The sequence below is a fragment of the Pteronotus mesoamericanus genome, unplaced genomic scaffold (assembly GCF_021234165.1).
Source record: "Pteronotus mesoamericanus isolate MK-2021 breed Mesoamerican mustached bat unplaced genomic scaffold, CSHL_Meso_final scaffold_705, whole genome shotgun sequence".
Taxonomy (NCBI): domain Eukaryota; kingdom Metazoa; phylum Chordata; class Mammalia; order Chiroptera; family Mormoopidae; genus Pteronotus; species Pteronotus mesoamericanus.
In genome coordinates this window covers 3638130-3656483 of record NW_026555326.1, presented here as the reverse complement: position 1 = coordinate 3656483, position 18354 = coordinate 3638130, and the positions used below count along the sequence as shown (strand labels likewise).

The window sequence follows — 18354 nt, the reverse complement described above, 5'->3', positions numbered from 1 at the left end:
ATAATGAACTGAAATATAGTTCTTAAAAGGCTCAGCTAACTGGCTGTGGCTAACACCCCAGAGCACAGTGCATAGGTAGCCGACTGAAACACATAGGTCTTTCTGTGAAAGAGGTATATTTATTTATTTTAAAATCTTCAACCTGACTTCCAGTCATGATGGTAGGATAGGTAAACTCTGTGCTCACCTCCTGCCATGACCACACCAAAATTACTCCTAAATTATAGAACAACCATCCTTGGAAACCACCTGAAGACTAGCTAACAATTCTATAACTAAGGCTATAAAGAAGCCATATCAAGACTGGAAAAAGGAGCAGAGATGCTAAACTGGCAGGCTCCACACTCACCATGTGGCAACTGACAGTCGAGAGGGATATTTTGGCCCCAGAGTTTTGCCCTAAGTATCGAGGAGTCCCAGCCCCACGTTATGTGCCCCAGTCCGGGGCACGCACCAGTACCAGGAAGAGGAGTCCCCATAACACCTGGCTGTGAAAAATGGCAGGGACTATGATGTCCGAGTGAGAGAGGGGGCTGTGGGAGACCTAGGCACTACAGATCTTAAAGGGACCATAAACTGGTGATCTTGCTCACAAACACACTGGCTCAGGATCCCAGTACAGGACCATCAGCTCAAAAAGGGCCAGGAACAAATGCGAAGGAACTAAATTGACTAGCTTCAGGGTGAGGATAGGCGAGGTGGGGTCAGGGCAGTGCTCTCCAGAGACAGTAGTGCTGGCAGATGGCATTGTTCTTTTGTTGAACTCTCCTCCCAAACAGCCAGTTGCAGGCAGGCACTGAATCTGAGCTCTCTGTTTACCTGAGTAACACTGTTCATCACGCCCCAGTGATTCCCTATCCCACCCAGCTGACACACTAGCCCAAGCTTCTCCCAGTAGCTGCTCCACACAAGCTGTCTACCACAGCTTGTGGTGCAGACTTCCTAAAATCTCTCAAAGGTCCACAGACCCCAAACAAGCCTTAGTGTGCTTAGTGTGGTAGGCCTTAGTGTGCCTGGACCTCTTGCCAAGATGCCCTAAACTCAAGCAGAAATGGGGCATGATCTCAGCTTGCATTTAACTCTTTGAGGTGGCCCCAATTCTAGTATAAGTGATCACCATGCATGACTTATAACATAGCTGCATATAGTGGCCACAGGTAAGCAAAAGTGGCAGCTGGCCTCAGCTCACATAGTGGTGCCCCACAAAAGGTCACAAGCCTGGCACAAGTGGCAACTGGCCTCAGTTCATAACATAACCCTCTCTCAAGTAATTCCAATCCCAGCATAAGTGACAGACAACTGCAAATCATTTTGTTTCTACTACCAAGTGACTTAAGCCCAGCACAAGCAGCAGCTGATCTTGGCCTGCACCAGAAAAACCCTCAAGAGGCTCCAGAACCCCATGCACCTGGTGGCCAGCTTCAAACCACTCAGAGAGCCATCGTCTCCACAAATGACACAGCTAAAAGGCAGACTTGTTTTGCATCAGAGCCCCACTAAAGCAACGTCTGCTCCATGGGGTCAGCCTCACACATAAGCTTGTCCACTGTAGTCATGGCCAGCCCTCATTACCAGTCAGCTTGAGAATCAACCTCACCCACAAATAAGCCAAGAACGATCAAGGCTCAACTACAACAAACAGGCTTACACAACCCACATAAGAAACACCCGTGAACACCTTATAAAGGAGACTTTAAAGGTTATTACCTTTAAAAGTCATAAAAGAGACTGCACTATTGGTCTCCATAGAACATCTATTACATAAGGCCAGTCTGGGAATACAAGGAGATGTAGTAAATTTACCTAATGCATAGAAACAGACACAGGGAGTCAACCAAAATGAGGAGACAATAAAACGTCCAAATGAAAGACAACCTTAGAAAAGAAAGAAAATAGAGACAAGCAGTCTAGCAGATACAGAGTTTAAAACACTGTTACAAGGATACTCAATGAACTTACAGGAAGAATAGATTAACTCAGTGAAAATGTCAACAAAGAGATTTTAAAAAAATTTAAAAATGGCATAAAACAAAAAAGAACCAATTAAAATGAAAATACAATAACTGCAAGAAAAAACATTACAGGGAATTAAAAGCAAATTAGATGAAGCAGAGGATTGAATCAGCAATCTGGAAAACAAGGTAGCTGAAAACACTCAATTGGGGGGAAAATTTTTTTTTAAATAGAAGGAGGGTTCAAGGAACCTCTGGGACAACATCAAGCACACCAGCATTCATATCATATGTGCACCAGAAGGAGAAGAGAGAGAACAAGTTGTTGGAAACCTACTTGAAGAAATAATTACTGACTGGAAATTTTCCTATCCTGTCAAAGGAAAAAGACATTACAAACTCAGCAGTATAGAGAATGCCAAACAGGATAGAGCCAAAAGAAGCCCACACCACGACACATAATTAAAATTCCAAAGGCTAAAGACAGATAATCTTTAAAGGAGCAACAGAAAAGCACCTGTAAAAGCTCTCATAAGACTATCTGCTGATTTCTCAACAGAAACTTTGTAAGCCAGGAGATAGTGACATGAAACAAAGTGATAAAAAGCAAGGATCTGCAACCAAGATTACTCTACCCAGCAATGCTATCATTTAGAGTTGAAGAACATAAATTTTCCCAGACAAGAAAAAGCCCAAGGACTTCAATACCTCTAAACCAGTAACAGAAGAAATGTTAAAGTGACTGTTTAAAGTAGAAAACAACAAAAATAAAAATAGTAAAACACGAAAGGAAAAAATCTCACTGACAAAAGCAAACAGTAAAAGCAGTGGATCAACAAATTACAGAGCTAGTACAAAGATTAAATAACAAAAGTAAAATGATCATGTGTAACTACAGCAATAAATTAAGGGACATGCACAAGTACACACAAAGAGATAAAAATACTGACAAAAGCATAAACACAAAACAGGTGAGTAAAAATTATGATTTTAGAATGGTTTGCACTTAAGTGTGCATCAATTTAAAATAGACTGCTATAAAACTAGCTAGGTATATATGAGGTACGTGGTATCCCCAAAACAAAACTCTATAAGAGATATACCAGAAAAAAGAAAAAGGAATCCAAACACAACACTATAAAAAGTCATCAACATAAAAGAGACAAGAACAAGAGAGTAAGGAACAGAGAAGAACTACAAAAACAATTATAAAGCAAAAAATGCAATAAAGATATACCTCTCAGTAACTACTTTAAATATAAATAAATGCTCCAATAGAAACACATAGCATAGTTGAATAAATTTAAGAAACTGTACATACACTGTCAACAAAAGACCAACTTTAGATCAAAAGATGTACACAGGCTGAAAATAAAGGGATGAAAAAATATTTCATGCAAATGGAAAAAGCTAGGCTGGTAATACTTAGGATCAGACAAAATAGACTTTAGAAGAATAACTGTTACAAAAGATAAAAAGGGCCATTTTCTAATGACAAAGGGATCAATACAAGAAGATATCACTCTTATAAACATTTATATGCCAAATGCAGAAACTCCTAAAAATATAAAGCAAACATTGACATAGAGAAATTGACAGTAATATAGTTATAGTAGGAGACAATAACACCCCTTTGTCATAAATAAATGGATCATCCAGATAGAAAATCAACAATAAAAGAGTGGCCTTATTTGACACTTTAGACTAAGTAGATTTAACTGATATTTTAAGAGCATTTCACTCCAAAGCAGCAGAGTATACATTCTTTCCAAGTGCACATGGAAAATTTTCCAGAATAGACCACATGTTAGGCCACAAATCAAGTCTCAATAAATTTAAGAATATTAAAACCAGGACACATATTTGCTCTGATCACAATACTATGGAATAAAAAATCAAATACAAAATGAAAAGTGAAAAACACATGAACATATGAAAGCTAAAAAATATGCTACTAAACAATTAATGAGTTAAAAATGAGATCAAGGAATAAATTAAAAGATTCCTTGAGAATAATAAAAACAAAATGGCCTAATCTGGCCAGGCAGATCAATTAGTTAGAGCATCATCCTGATATACCAATGTTGTGGGTTCTATCTCCAGTAAGGGCACATACAAAAAAATCAACCAATAAATGCATAAATAAGTGGAATAACAAATTGAACTCTCTCGCTTTCTCACTCTCTTTCTTTCTCTCTCTCTCTCTCTCTCTCTGTCCCCCCTCCCTCTCCTCCCCTCAAAGTGGAAAAAAGAAAGGCCAAAAATTTTTGGAACACATCTAAAACAGTTCTAAGAAATAAATTCATAGCATTATAGGCCTGCCTCAAGAAATAAGAAAAATATAAAATAAACAATCTAACCTTACACTTAGAGGAACTAAAAAAAAGAACAAAGTCCAAAGTGAATAGAAAAAAGAAAATAATAAATCTACAAGTGAAAATAAATGAAACAGAAGCATAAGAAAATAGTAAAGATCAATGAAACCAAGAGCGTATTCTTTAAAAAGATAAAAAATATTGATAAACCTTTAGTGAGACACATCAAGAAAACAGAGATAAGACCAAAAAAAGAAAATCGGAAATGAAAGAGAAGTGACAGCTGACACCACAGAAATACATAGGATTGTGAGAAAATACTACAGTTATATAGCAACACATTGACCCACCTGGAAGAAATGGATTATTTCATAGAATCATAAAATCTACCAAGATTGAATCATGAAGAAACAGAATTTGAACAGTCACATAAATTTTGATGATACTGAATTAGTCATCTAAAAAATCCCAACAAGTGAAGGTTCTGCACCAGATGACTTTTTGCTTACAGGTGAATTTTACCAAACATTTAAAGACAAATTGATAGCTCTCCTTGTTAAACTATTCTAACAAAGAGAAGAGAGGCTCTTAAGCTCATTTTATGAGGCCAGCATTACCCTGATATCAAAACTAAATACATTACAAAAAAATTATAGGTCAATATCCCTGATGAACATAAATGGAAATTTTCTCAACAAAATATTAGCAAATTGAATTTAGCGATAAATTAAAAAGATCATATATCATAATAAAGTGGGACTTATTCCTGTGATTCAAATTTCATTCAATATCTGCAAATTAATTAGTATGATAACCATGTAAATAAAGTTCAGGATGTGATATGATCACTTGATCATATCAGTAGATACAGAAAAAACATTGACAAATCTATCATTCGTTTATGATAAAAATTTTCATCAGAAGGGAGATAAAGGAAACATAACACAATAAAAGCTATATATGACAAACCCGTTGTAAAACCATACTCAATGGAAAGCTGAAATATTTTTCTTTAAGATCAGAAACAAGACAAGGATATCCACTTTTACAACTTTTATTCAACATAGTATTGGAAGTCATAGCCACAGCAATCAGGAAAATAAAAGAAATAAAGTTCATTTATATTGGAAAGGAAGAAGTAAAACTGTCATTATTTGCAGATAACACATTATAGAGAACCCCAAAGATTCCACACACACAAAAATAAACAATAAAACTGATAAATGCATTCAACAAAGAAGCGACTACAAAATTCATATTTAGACATCAGTTGCATTTTATACACCAATAGTGACCTACTGGAAAGAGAAATTAAGGAACCAGTCCCATTTAAAATTTCATCAAAGAATAAAATACCTAGGAATAAATTTAACCAAGGAGGTAAAAGATCTGTACTCAGAAAACTACATGACATTGAAGAAAGTAATTGAAGAAGACACAAAGAGAAGCTTATACAATGTTTATGGAGAGGAAGAATTAACATCGCTAAGATTCCATACTACCCAAAGAAATCTATGGATTCAATGCAACCCCAATCAAAATACCAATAGTATTTTTCATAGAACTAGAACAAATAATTCTAAAATGTATATGAAACCACAAAACACCTCAAATAGCAAAAAAAAAAAAAAAATTGAGAAAGACAGACAAAGTCAAAGATATTATGCTACCTGATATTAAATATCTTATAAGACTGTAGTAATCAAAACAACATGGTACTGGCATAGAAACAGACATATAGATCAATGGAACAGAATAGAGAGCCCAGAAACAAACCCTAAATGGTCAATTAATTTATGACAAAGGAGGCAAGGATATTAAAGACATTATCTTCAATAAACTGTGTTGGGAAAACTAGACAGATACAAGCAAAAGAATGAGCTGGATCAATTTCTTACACCATATACAAGAATAATCTCAAGTGGTTTAAGTCTTAAATGTAAGACTGAAAACCATACAACTCCCAAAAGAAAACATAGGCAATAAACTCTGACATTTCTCTCAGCAATTTTTTTTCTGATGTATGTACTCGGGTAAAAGAAACAAATAAAAAAATAAACAAATGGGATTACACCAACTAAAAGTTTTTGCACACCAAAGGAAACCATCAACAAAATGAGAAGACAACTTACTGAATGAAAAAAGATATTCACCAATTACACATCTGTTAAGGGGTTAATATCCAAAATTTATAAAGAATGCATACAATGCAACACTAGAAAGAAACACAATCCAATTTAAAAATGGGCAGAGGACCTGAATAAATGCTTCTCCAAAAAGGATGTACAGATGGCCAATAGACATATGAAAAGATGCTCAACATCACCAACCATCAGAGAAATGAAAATTAAAACCACAATGAGATATCACCTCATACCAGTCAGAATGGCTACCATCGGTACTTCAACAAACAACAAATGTTGGCAAAGATGTGAAGAAATTGGAACTGTAGTGAACTCTTGGTAGAATTGTAAATTGATAGAGCCACTATGGAAAACAGTATGGAGGGCCCTCAAAAAATTAAAAATAGAACTACTAATTGACCCAGCAATTCCACTTCAGGGTATTTACCTGAAGAAATCCTAAACACTACTTTCAAAAGATAAATGCGGCCTTATGTTCATTGCAATGTTATTTACAATAGCCAAAATGTGAAAGCAGCCTAACTGCCCATCAATAAACAAATGGGTAAAGAAGAGGTGGTATACATATTTGTATATGAATTACTATGCCATAAAAATAGAATGAAATTTTGCCATTTACAACAACATGGATTGACCTAGAGAGTATTATGCTAAGTGAAATAAGTCAGACAGAGAAAGACAAAAAATGTATGATTTCATTGATATCTTGAATTTAAAAACAAACAAACAAAACAGAAACAAATTCTTGGATACAGAGAACAAGCTAATGGTCACCAAAGAGAAGCGGTGTTGTCAGGATGGGTGAAAAGGTAACAGGGATCTTGCGGTTATAAAGATAGTTATAGAATGTAAAGTACAGCATAGGGAATATAGTCAATAATAATATAGTAGCTATGTATGGTGTCAAACAGGTACTAGACTTATGGAGTTAAGGATCACTTCTGGACTTATGGATCACTTTGTAAGTTATAGAAATTTCTAATCACTGTGTCGTACACCTGAAACTCATATAATTTTAAATGTCAAGTGTAATTGAAAAAAATTTTAAAAATCTATGCTGCGCTTCACCTCAGCCTGGGTATTGGGCAGCAGAGCCCTTCCTTGTGGTCCAGGAGATCTAGGGCCTGTGAGCTCCCCATGTGTCATGATGGGCGCAGGGTTCCTGGATGAAACTTGATACTTATGGGGGCCTTAATGTTGCCTTTCCTCATCCTTGCTGTGCAAACCCGGGAGTGCAGAGCCAAGTATTATAGAAACACACAGTGAAATTTCGGGGAGGGATTTTAGGGCTCATTCAGTCCAATACCTTCACTTTACAGGTAAAGAAGATGAAGTCCAAAAAAGAGAAGGGGCATGCTCAACACAGGGCTCCATATGAGCAGTTATACTAGAACTTGACTGGCTTGGCCTCTACTCCTGTGGTGTCTGTAGAACGAGGAGGGTTGTGACTCAATTTCTTTTAGGAGAGCACAAAGTCATTATTTTCCATGTGTGCTCCTCTCCTGTGTTCTTCTGTCAGGTCTGTCCCCCTGCATGGCCATCAGCCCATCAAATACACAGACATATTCCATGAACAGCCAAATGCATCATGGAAAGGGCCAGCATAAGTGATGAGTACTTGGAGAGGCCCAGCTTGAGTTTTCACCTGAAAGATGGACACCCCTTCGCCCCCTTGCAGAGTTCCAAGCTGGCTCTGCACGCAAGCTGAGTCTCCAGTTTCTGATAAGTGGATGCAGACATGCTCTATCCTGGTCACTGACTCATCCATTTGAAGCCACCTCATGCTTCACAGATGCAGGAGCCATCCTTCTCAGGGGGGAAGAAAGGAGAACGGGAGGAGAGAAAGAAGGAAAAGAAAGGAGGAAATGGCAGAAGTAAAGAAGGAGGATGTAAATGAGCTCTAGTCTACTGGGATAAAAAGGACCCAGGCCAGCCCACTAGACAAAACTTCTCAGTACTAGCATCCAGGTGCCTCTATTATGTTTTAAGTCCCGGCCATAGAGAGTTTTGCTTTCTCATTTTCCCCCCGAAAATAAAACTCAAAGCTCTCACTTCCTCATCATTTCACTTCCAGTTCAAATCTTAGAAGCAGCATCTTCCACACCTACCCATGCGGCATGTCTGGCCCACTCCCCCGTAGCCTTGAATGACACAAGAAGTTCTGAAATTTGCTCAGCTGCGAAGGTATTTTACCACCCTCTTCTCAGCTCCCACATTCTTGGATTTCCAAAGCCACTCTAGCATCGACCAGGCGCTGCTCTGATGTCCAGCAGCCACTGTGAGGTGGTGTTGCAGTTCCCAAGGCCTGGCTGAGAGGAACCTGGCAGTGAGTGATCAGTCTAGTACCAGAAATCTCACCTCTTAGGGACATGTCACACCGACCACCCCTGACTTCAGAGTCCGGCTGTCCTTTCTATGTTATACCTTGGGATGAGCTGTAAATTTACATGTATAAATTTATTCCCATGCTTGTTATTTTTTAGCGTCTCAGCTGTCAACTTCTACCCAGCATGGTCTGTCATCCCTGACTTTCTTAACTTAACGATTCTCCAGGCCCTGAAATCACAGGTTCCCAGGCCTTATCTGCCGGGCCGGGTCTTTCTTTAACTTTATGTTTCACCAGATCAGAGCTCTCCTTTGTTTGTATCTTACCTCTTTCCAGACCCCCATTCCATCCCATTAAACTTATCAAGCATTTATTGAGCATCCCCTGAGATCAGACACTGGGGAGGCACTTCAGGATTTGCAAAGGAGCATAAGACATAGCTTCTGTCCTCAGAGAACTTCCAATCTAGTGGAGGAGTAAGACAAACACAGAGATAACCATGATGCAAGGACCAATGTGTATGGCCTTCTAAAACGGAGATGAGTCAGATGGCAGGAGAATCACACTGGTCTGAGCAGAGGGAGGTGATATTTGAGGTGGGTCTCATAGAGTGTGTATGATTTTAACAGATGGAATTGGTAAGAAGGCACCTATGGTCACAGGAAGTTCAAGAGCAAAGGCAATAAGATAGGAGCAGGGGTGCATATGTGATTTCTCACACCTGCTCTATCAGGTAAGGTTCTATAGGCTACGAGTGACAGAAAAATCAATGAAAAGCTGTTTAATAATAAGGACCTTTATTATTTCCCATAACAAGACAGTGGTCCCAGGATTGGTATATTTAGCAGCTCGATATCAGGGCTCAGTGTCAGCTTCTCTGCCCTGTTCTTGGCTTTCCCTCTCACAGCTTAGAGACAGCTTTGGGGGCTCTAAGCACCCCCTCCTCACACAAAGCTCAAAGGCAAAAAGGGGCATGTCTCAGCAATTCTTTTTACAAGTGAGGAATATGTCTCCAGAAAGCCCAGCAGGCTTCCCTTCATCAGCAGGACAGCATCACCTGTCCGTGCCTTGACTTTTCGCTGGCAGTGGGGACTGGAACTGACTTAAGGAAATCAACATGCACCTCCAGGACCTGGGGAAGATATGCGCCTAAGTGGGCACTTGAGTGACAAAGAACAGGAAGTTTCTGCCCTTGCGTGCCTGCTTTCTCACATCTTTGTAAGCCTATGCACAGCCAATTCCTTCTGCCTGGGGTTCCATAGTGACACTTTGACATGCCCACTGGGAGCTCCCAAAGTTCCCTCCATCCTCAACCCACACTGAGTTACAGCAGTCATTTTATTGTTTGCCAGCTCCACTGGATTCTGAGCATGTTAAGAGCAGGAACCATTTTTTAATCATCTTGGGCGCCTAGCATTTAATCACTTTGTATGGCCTACATTAGATGTCCAATATATAGTTGTTGAACTGAATAAATGTTTGGAGCATAAATGAATGCGTGAGTGGGGGACATGGAGCTAGGTGATGTAGGTGCGGGGAGGTACTATTTGAGTTCGGTCGTGTAGAGTTTATAGGTAGTTTTGCACCTCTTCTTCCTTTGCATCTACACGTACCCATTGACCAAAATCCACAGGAGATTATGGGGTAACTGGTACTGGGCAGCTTAGCACCACCTTCGATAAGCTTATATAACAGAGACAGGCAAGCAATTTCCAGGCTGTAACTTCATTAGAACGTGAGTAAGCGAAGCCAGGAACGGGGAGCTGAGGGAAGCAGAAGTCCTCCCTGTAGAAACTGATGAAATATCCTTGGCCATTTAGTAGAATCTCAGAGGTACAGTGCTCACCCTCACCTTGGCAATTCATAGTTTTTGATTCCAGATAAAAACTCATAATGAACAGATCACAGCTACAGATCTGATGAGGTTGAATATCTTTGTGTTGAGTAAAGCTTCTTTCTCTTGATAAGCCCTCAGCAAGAATGTACAGCCAATAAAGCCACTTGAAGGTTTTATTAAATTCACATCTTCACTAGACAGGCTGCAGGCAGTGGGGTTATAATTATTACACACCCCAAATAGAGCCCAAACAGGAGGGATCCCAGGGTTTGGGGGGAGGAAGCATCAGCACCTCCTGCTGAACTGTGGCGCACCCTCCTCCTCCCCGTGGTCAGTCATGACTCCCCCCACCCCCAGTTCTGAGGGAAGCAAACACATAAGTAAGCCCCACGGACTGGTTCCCCTCTGTCCTCTGCTGTGCCAGCCCCCTTCAGTGTCCAGGCAGTTGAGGAATGTTATGTGAAATGAGATGGGGAAGCTGAGGTTGTGTCTGCAGCATTAGCATTGTGTTTGGTTAAGAGCCCATCCTCTCTAGCCAGGAAGGACTGAGTTCAAATCCTGACTCTGCCACTTATGAACTCAGAACATGGGTCAAGTTATTTCCTACACCTCTCTGAGTCTGCTTGTTTCTCTGTAATGTGAAGCAAGTATTAGCCCTTCCCTCATAGCGTTATTGTGATGAACAAAAGCCACGTGCGTGCGTGTGGGGCCAGATGGAAGGTGCCTGTTGCAGAGTTAGCATTCAATAAATATTATGTTTTATTGTTTTATTATTCTCATAATAAAGAAGAAGGCCTGCTTCTTTGGAAACAAGTAGGGGTAAAACAAAAGACTTCTTGGAGAAAGTGAGCGATTGTATTCCACCCAGAACTATGTGAATTCAGTCCTCAAGAAATGTCCTCCCAGGAAGAGGGACAAGAGGGACAAAACAAAGGCACCACCAGAGAGTGAGGCTGATTTGTTTTGAAAAGAATCTTATGATTGGAAAAGAAAACCAAATCTGCTCCGTGAAATTGAGCTACAGATAATAAAAGTGTCAATGTGGGGCAGCGGTCAGAATACCGACTCTATTGAAAAAAAAATCATCAAAGTTCAGAAAAATATACACTCGGGCACCTTGTCAGTGCACATCTCGTTCCCCTCAGTGTCACCCTGGCAGCGGATCTGCTTCGTTTACTGATAACAAAAAGAGAAAAAAAAAGAAGAAGAAAGTTTCTTCTAACCCCCAGGCCGAGCGCCCGCAGGGCCAGCACAGCGTCCATGGAAGATGACACCGGCACCCTGTCCCCAGCCTCGTGCATCCTCAGCTGAATCTAGGGCTGCGCGCAAACTTCATTATTCCCCCAGCCGCTGGGATGAGGAGCAGGGGGAGGGAGGAAGACTCTCCTAGTTCAGAGGGAGGCTGGAGCGTCTCCCCAAAGCTCCCTTCTTCCCTGGAATTACAGGGGCCCCCGTGAGCCTGGCCGTAGGCGAGCTGGCACATCAGGCAAAGGGGCAAGGTGGCGGCAGCTCCGCAGAAGTCCAGAGCCCACCCAGGTGAGTGTGGGGTTAAAAAGTATGCACCTGTCCTTTTCCTGAGGCACACCAGCACCTTGAACAACCCCGATCCTTCCTAACACTGCCTTGACAGCATGGCCCTCTAGAACCTGAACAAACTATGAGCTCCTTGGAGGCAGGGGAGGAACGGTATCTGCCTTTGTACCCGCTGACCTCGCGCGGTGCCTGGCTCATAGGCAGTTCTCAATACACGCATCATGAGCTACCTGAATAGAACTGCAGGGGAAGAAAAGAGGAAGGGTTTATTTCCTCTAAATGTTTTTGAGGTCTACACATTACCATTATAATGACACCTCTGAGAAAAACAGTTCTCAGTCTGTGATGTAATCATCATCACCCGAGCAGCTTTTGGCAATGGTAACTGTCTATGAATGCGGCGGTGAACTTGAATTTCTGGCAAATTGCAGGGGTGCCTCCGGGTAGGTAAGTAGCCAGAGAACAGTCAGCCGGCCCCACGCGGGCGCGGGCGGAGCCTCAGTTGCCAGCGTGCCCGGTGGCTTAGACCCACCACATTCCATCCAGAGCTAACGCACCTCCCCGGCGCCGGGCGCCGCCTTGTCGCCCGTCCTTCGGCCCGCCTGACCCTCAACGTCACGGCTCAGACCACGCCCATCAGCGGTACCTCACTTGACACTTCTGGAGTCTGGGGATTGTTGCGTCGTCTGGTGTCCGCATTCAAAAAGGTAAATGCTCACTGTCCCTTTGGAAGATGACGGCTTCTTACATTCCGCGCACGGCACCTCCCCGCCGCCCCGGGAGTCCCTTCTTCTCTTGGTGCTTCGCTGGGATCCTTTTGGTGGTCCTAGGCCTCTTGCCTCCCCAAACCACCGGTAGGGTATGGGAAAGGGTGTGAGTTCTGTAGGCGAACTGGGGCGTGTTGGGGAGGTGGCCCACCGGAACCGAGGGGCGAGGGTGCGGGGTATTTGGTGGGTCCGGTAAGAGGCACGGGGTTTGGTCTACTTTGGAGGCGCAGAGTTGGGGTGAAGGCGTGGCTAGAGCACCTCGGGGTTGTGCTGTGCTCGGATCCAGGGAGGTGGGGGACCCTGAAGGGACAGAGGTGACGGTTGCTTCGTGGTCGGCACTGAGCCTTGCGGAGGCTGGGCGGGGGTCAGTGATTGCCTGGGACCAAGAAAAAGCTTGCATGTTTCTGGACTGAGCCAAGCGGGATGGGAAGCGCAGACCCGGTTCTCAAGGTGAGGACCCAGGTGCCTGGGGATGTTGCTGGAGCCAGTAGTGTCGGTGGGAGGCTTTGCATAGTGTTCCCGGGACGGCGCGAAGCCTTGGTGAGGGAGGCTTTTAGGCCCTCTCTGATTTGGCCGGGGCCGGGGACGGGTAGGGGGGTGCGGGAGAACCGGGGGCAGGGAGCCCGGGTCCGGTGTTACCGGTTGTGTACTTTATACAAGTGTCCAGGCCAGCGGTACAGCGCGTGCTGCCAGGAAGTGCGCTGCTTTCTTTGCATGGGGACTGGGGAGCGCATGTTTTGTAGGAACCCCTTGAGTGAGACCTAGCTCTAGGTCCAGGGATGTAGAGGGTTTTGGAAGGGCGTGCAGTGTTTTTTCTACAAAAGGTAACAGGCCTTTTGTTGCCCCAAAGCGTATTGTTATTGGTTTGAGACTGTTGCTTTAAAAACACACACACACACAAACAAACAAAAAAAACCATGGGGTCATTTTCCTATTCCCATCCAATATAGACATTATACTGTTCTATCCCCAAATGTCTTTTGGGCAATGTTTTTTTTTTTCCTTTTTGTCATTAGATTGGGTCCTGTTTGAGGTGAGATCTAAAACAACCTAAAACCTACTAATAGCCAAACCTAGTGAGAAATAAGTATCTTAAGAAATGATTGATAGGTAACTGTAATAGGGTTTTCCTCTAAAGCTCATAAACTAAAGCTGAAGATCATCCAGTAAGTTTGATATATGTTTCATTAAGTGGAATGAGTCCTAAAAAAATCATACATATTGTATAAAATGTACACAATGAAAGGGCAATTATTTTTAATACTTGGTTATAATTTTGTTCTGTCCTTACATGCACTTGGGTTTCTATGCCCCAATTATTTTAGGATCCTATTACATATACAGTTTGTATGCTGCATTCTTTCTACGGGGGACTCCAGCCTAGAAGTCCCCCGATTTGCCACAGATGAATGAAAGAGAGAGTCCTTGGAGACCCTGTTTTCCTGTCAAGGAAAGGGGAAGGAGATCCTCTCTAAAGGAGAATGCCCCAAGACCCCGGTGTCCAATGACTTGTATTAAGAGGGTTACAAGCTGGGGGATAGGTAGCAGGAATGTATAGGTAATCTAATTATATAAGTAATTTAAGCTTACAGAGAATAGGTGATGTCTGAAGAAGACAATGGCAGGGACACACTGAACTGCTTGGGTCTGAGATAAGCAAACATTATGGCACCAGCTGGAATTTGGGACAAGGTCCAGGAATTCTGTAAATTTCTTTCCCAGCCTTAGCTGGTTATCTAGTATAAGATTAACAGAGCTTGAGGGAGAAACAAAGCATGCTTCAAGGAGCGCAATTTACTTCTAGGCCTGATTTCCCCTGGGGGCCCTCGGAGTTATTGCCAGGTCCTGCCTATCAACCGCATACCCATATACCAGCCAAGTCTACGGGTCTTCTCCCAGGCCCCAGCTTGAGCGGGACTACAGTCCTCAATGCCACTCAAAGCGGCCCCCTACATCTTTCCTTAGCAGAACTCATTCAAATATTTGCCATGCGTGTGTCAGGTCCTGTGCTGGTTCTGGGGCTACATGGGTGAGCCATAACAAACCATTCCTGTTTCCATGATCCTTGTTTTACTCTTTTTCTGTTTGCACCTACACGTGCACACACAGGGACATAAGCAGGGACCAAAAAATATTTGCTGAAATTTATTGGGACTGGCAGACAGTAACCAAACCGTAACACTAATAGCCTTTAACCCCAGACAGGTCCTCTGGAGGGAAGGAGCATGGTTCTCTGCCAGCGTTTAACGAATGAGTGGTCAAGGGGAGACTTTTCTGCCCATGTGACAGGCCAGATGCTGCTGCTGCTTTGGGGCCTTGGCACTTTCTGTCCCTCAGTCTGGGAATATTCTCCTGCTGCCTCTTACAAATTGGCTTCTTCCTACCCTTCAAACTCATTTGTGATCTTACTCCTGAGGGACCGTCTCTGACTAAACTATCTCCATAAGACACACACACTCCAGCTCCAATCCTCCCTTACTTGTCACTCTTCCAAAACTTTTCCTGCCCTCTCTCCCCTGGGATGCATAGATCTTGCCTGTCTGGTCACATTGGCGGCTGCAAAAGCCCATTTTTTTGCCTCAGTATCAACACACTTGTACTGAATGCCAGAAAATTAGGTATAATATTTAACTGGGGCTCAGAGCCTAGGAACAAATCCCTCCTGCCTCCGGGAGGGACGTGTTTTAAAGGCCTTTCAGTGGTGCCTATAAAAAGCTAAGGCAGAGACAGCTGCAGATCAAAGAGGCTCTGTCTTTTCCTGTTTACGTAGAGTCTGCAGGGCTCAGGTTGTTCCAGTGTTCTTGTTACTGATCATCAAAAAGTTTGTTTCTATGAGGGAGGGAAGGGAAGAGTGGCGGTAAGAAAAAAACTAAAGGAAATTTTTAAAGAAGAATAAAATTTAGTATAGTCTTAACACTAGAGTTGGAGAACACTATGAGTGCTATTTGGAATAGAGGAAAATAGATAAAATGTAAGGTGCAACATGGAAGATAACAAAATTAGAAACGAAGGGGATGAAAACAAGGTTACGTTTAAGGTTGAAGGTTAAAATCAAGATAAAATAAAACTTAGAGAAAGTAAAAATGAGAAATCACTCTGCTGGGCAGGGAAAACATGTGAATAAAATAAACATTTTCCTCTTGAAGCAGCTCAGAAGAAGGTTTGTAAGCAGATAGTGTCGTGCGTGGGATACTTACATCTCAGAGAGGTTGTCAAATGCTAGGAAGTTGCAGAAGGGAACACCTGTGTTTCCAGGAGCGATCTCACTCATCCAGAAGGGTTCTTCTTTTTGGAAGAACCAAATCCATGATATACTGTTATATGCGGTCTCTAATACCTATTTCAGGTTCGTCCTCCCCTCCCCTCCCCTCCCCTCCTCCCTCCCTTCCTTCCTTTCATTAAAGAAACTAAGATCAAAAGTGCTTACATAGTAGTTTCTTAGTTTCCTTAGTCTGCATATTGCAGTGCAGACACTAGTCCTTTGCCTATCAATTGCTAGGTTACAGGGTACTGGCAGATAGGCAACGAAAGAAATTATGTATCCAAATTCTTCTCCAGAGCAGACAGTTTTAAATGATTATTGTCAATATTATATTCATTACAACATCTTCTTCCCCATTTTTTTATTTTGTATATGTTTATATGTTATAAACATTTGTTTATATGTTTTTTATTTGACAGCAGTGGTACATTGAGTGTCAATTTTTTTTTTGAATAGCTACTATGGAGGACATTGTGTGCTAGGTGTTATGGCCACAGGGATAAGTAGCATCGGCCATGTTAACTAATAAACACAAAAACATCTGCTAGTGACCTGACAGATCCATGCATAAGAGAGTCCAGGAATAGCAGACTGGTCGCTGCCTCCTTCGGGGAAGGAGAAAATGCTTCCTAGAGGAGATGTTGGGTGGATTAAGTCCACAAGATGAGAGCCGAGCAGGAGTTACAGCTGAGCAGGGAGGAAGGGTATTCAGAGCACAGGGAGCAGTGGGAGCGAAGACTGAGGGATGCGATAGGGCCCCGGACATTCATGGACTCTCCAGCTATCCTCTCTATCCACTGTGACAGCAGTAGAACCAAGGAGGCAAGAGAAGCGTAGAACTAGATCAAAGAGTCACTAATTGTAAAAAGGAAGAGGACACTTAGGAGTGAATCATTACCACCATAAAATTCATACTGCAATGTCATTACCTATCCTTTTAGAGAAACTTGAGTCCTTCTGTTTGACTTAGTACAATGCAAATCTAAAGTACCATTGCTATAATTTCTCCAGGCTTAGTAGAGGAGCATTTCTTGAAGACTAAATTGCAGGCATGGTGTGTTGGTGTAAGCATGCAAGTGTTCCAGATGGGAAGCAGTGTTTGTAGTAGAACCAGGCTTCCTGGCTTGACTCCTGGACCAGTTACCTACTAGAAATGTATTCTTGGGCAAGTTACTTTACCTGCCTATACTTCCTTTTGCTCATATTAAAGAGGGGGAAATAGTACCCAACTCATCGCATAGTTATGAAGATTAAGTTAGTTAAAAAGCACCTGAAATAATGGTTGACACAGGTAGTGCTCCATGTTTGCTATGTCTAAAATTATTCATAACATTACTATTGTTGCAAGAATCAAGTACTAGAATCTTTCATTGCCATATTTTAGGAAAAAATATAATCTACAGTATTTGGAATTCAGTTTTGGTAATATTTAAAAGCCATTTTTAATAATAACAGTAATGAGAAATGGGTGCCTAATAAACTAACCATAAATATTTTGACATGAAAGAAATTTAAAACTCTGATAAAGGGAAATGTCTATAAATAAATTAATAAAAAATGAACACAGGCATAAAAATAACAAAGAAAAGTTATGATTTGGAGATCTCTTCATGACAAGCTGGCTGAACAGGAAAGAATTTAGTTTTGATCTAAGAGTGTATAGGTCTGATAACCATGCTCATTCAGCTTTGATGCCAGGTACCCGAAATGCAGTGATAAATGAGATGAGGTGCTCAAGGACAGACTTATAGGGAGCATAAACAATCAACAACTGCAATAGTAAAAGTGTGTAGAGAGAAAAATGGGGGAGCATGAGGACAGTTAAATCAATATTTAAGTGAGACGTGTCAACAGCTTCAAGGAAGCCGTCGCATCTAAGATAGAGCTGAAGGGTGAGCGGGTGGGAAGAACCGCAGGGTCTCCGATCAAAGCTGAAGGAAAATGATGCATGCAGGCCTAGGGTGCTAAAGTAACCCAAGAAATTTAAGTAATTTAATGGCCACTACAAGGAACCTGAATATGGCTTGCGAATAGTGTGCAAGAGAAAGCAAGATTCAGATAGTGACAGATTTTATTGTAAAAGTCTGTTAGCCGTGCTAAGAAGCCCTAAACATTATGTTGAGGGCATTGGGTGTCCATTGAAAAGTATCTGACTCGGGAGGTCCTTGGTCGCTGTGTCATATCAGTATTACTCTGGTAGCATTATGAAAAATGAATG

At 41.9% G+C, this 18354-nt stretch overlaps 2 protein-coding genes across 3 annotated transcripts in view; both read left to right on the top strand.

The window, feature by feature from the left end:
* The window catches only part of LOC129062054 (membrane cofactor protein-like), a 43347-nt gene extending 30688 nt beyond the window's left edge, over nt 1-12659 (top strand). Inside the window, exons 11-12 of the mRNA XM_054562826.1 lie at nt 12020-12110; nt 12555-12659. Coding sequence (XP_054418801.1) covers nt 12020-12110; nt 12555-12659 — 196 coding nt within the window. The remainder of the gene's footprint in view (nt 1-12019; nt 12111-12554) is intronic.
* A 93-nt stretch (nt 12660-12752) lies between these two features.
* The window catches only part of LOC129062466 (membrane cofactor protein-like), a 33545-nt gene continuing 27943 nt past the window's right edge, over nt 12753-18354 (top strand). For both annotated transcript variants that reach the window (XM_054563490.1, XM_054563489.1), the window contains exon 1: nt 12753-12814. The gene's annotated coding sequence lies outside the window, so the exon portion shown is untranslated. The remainder of the gene's footprint in view (nt 12815-18354) is intronic.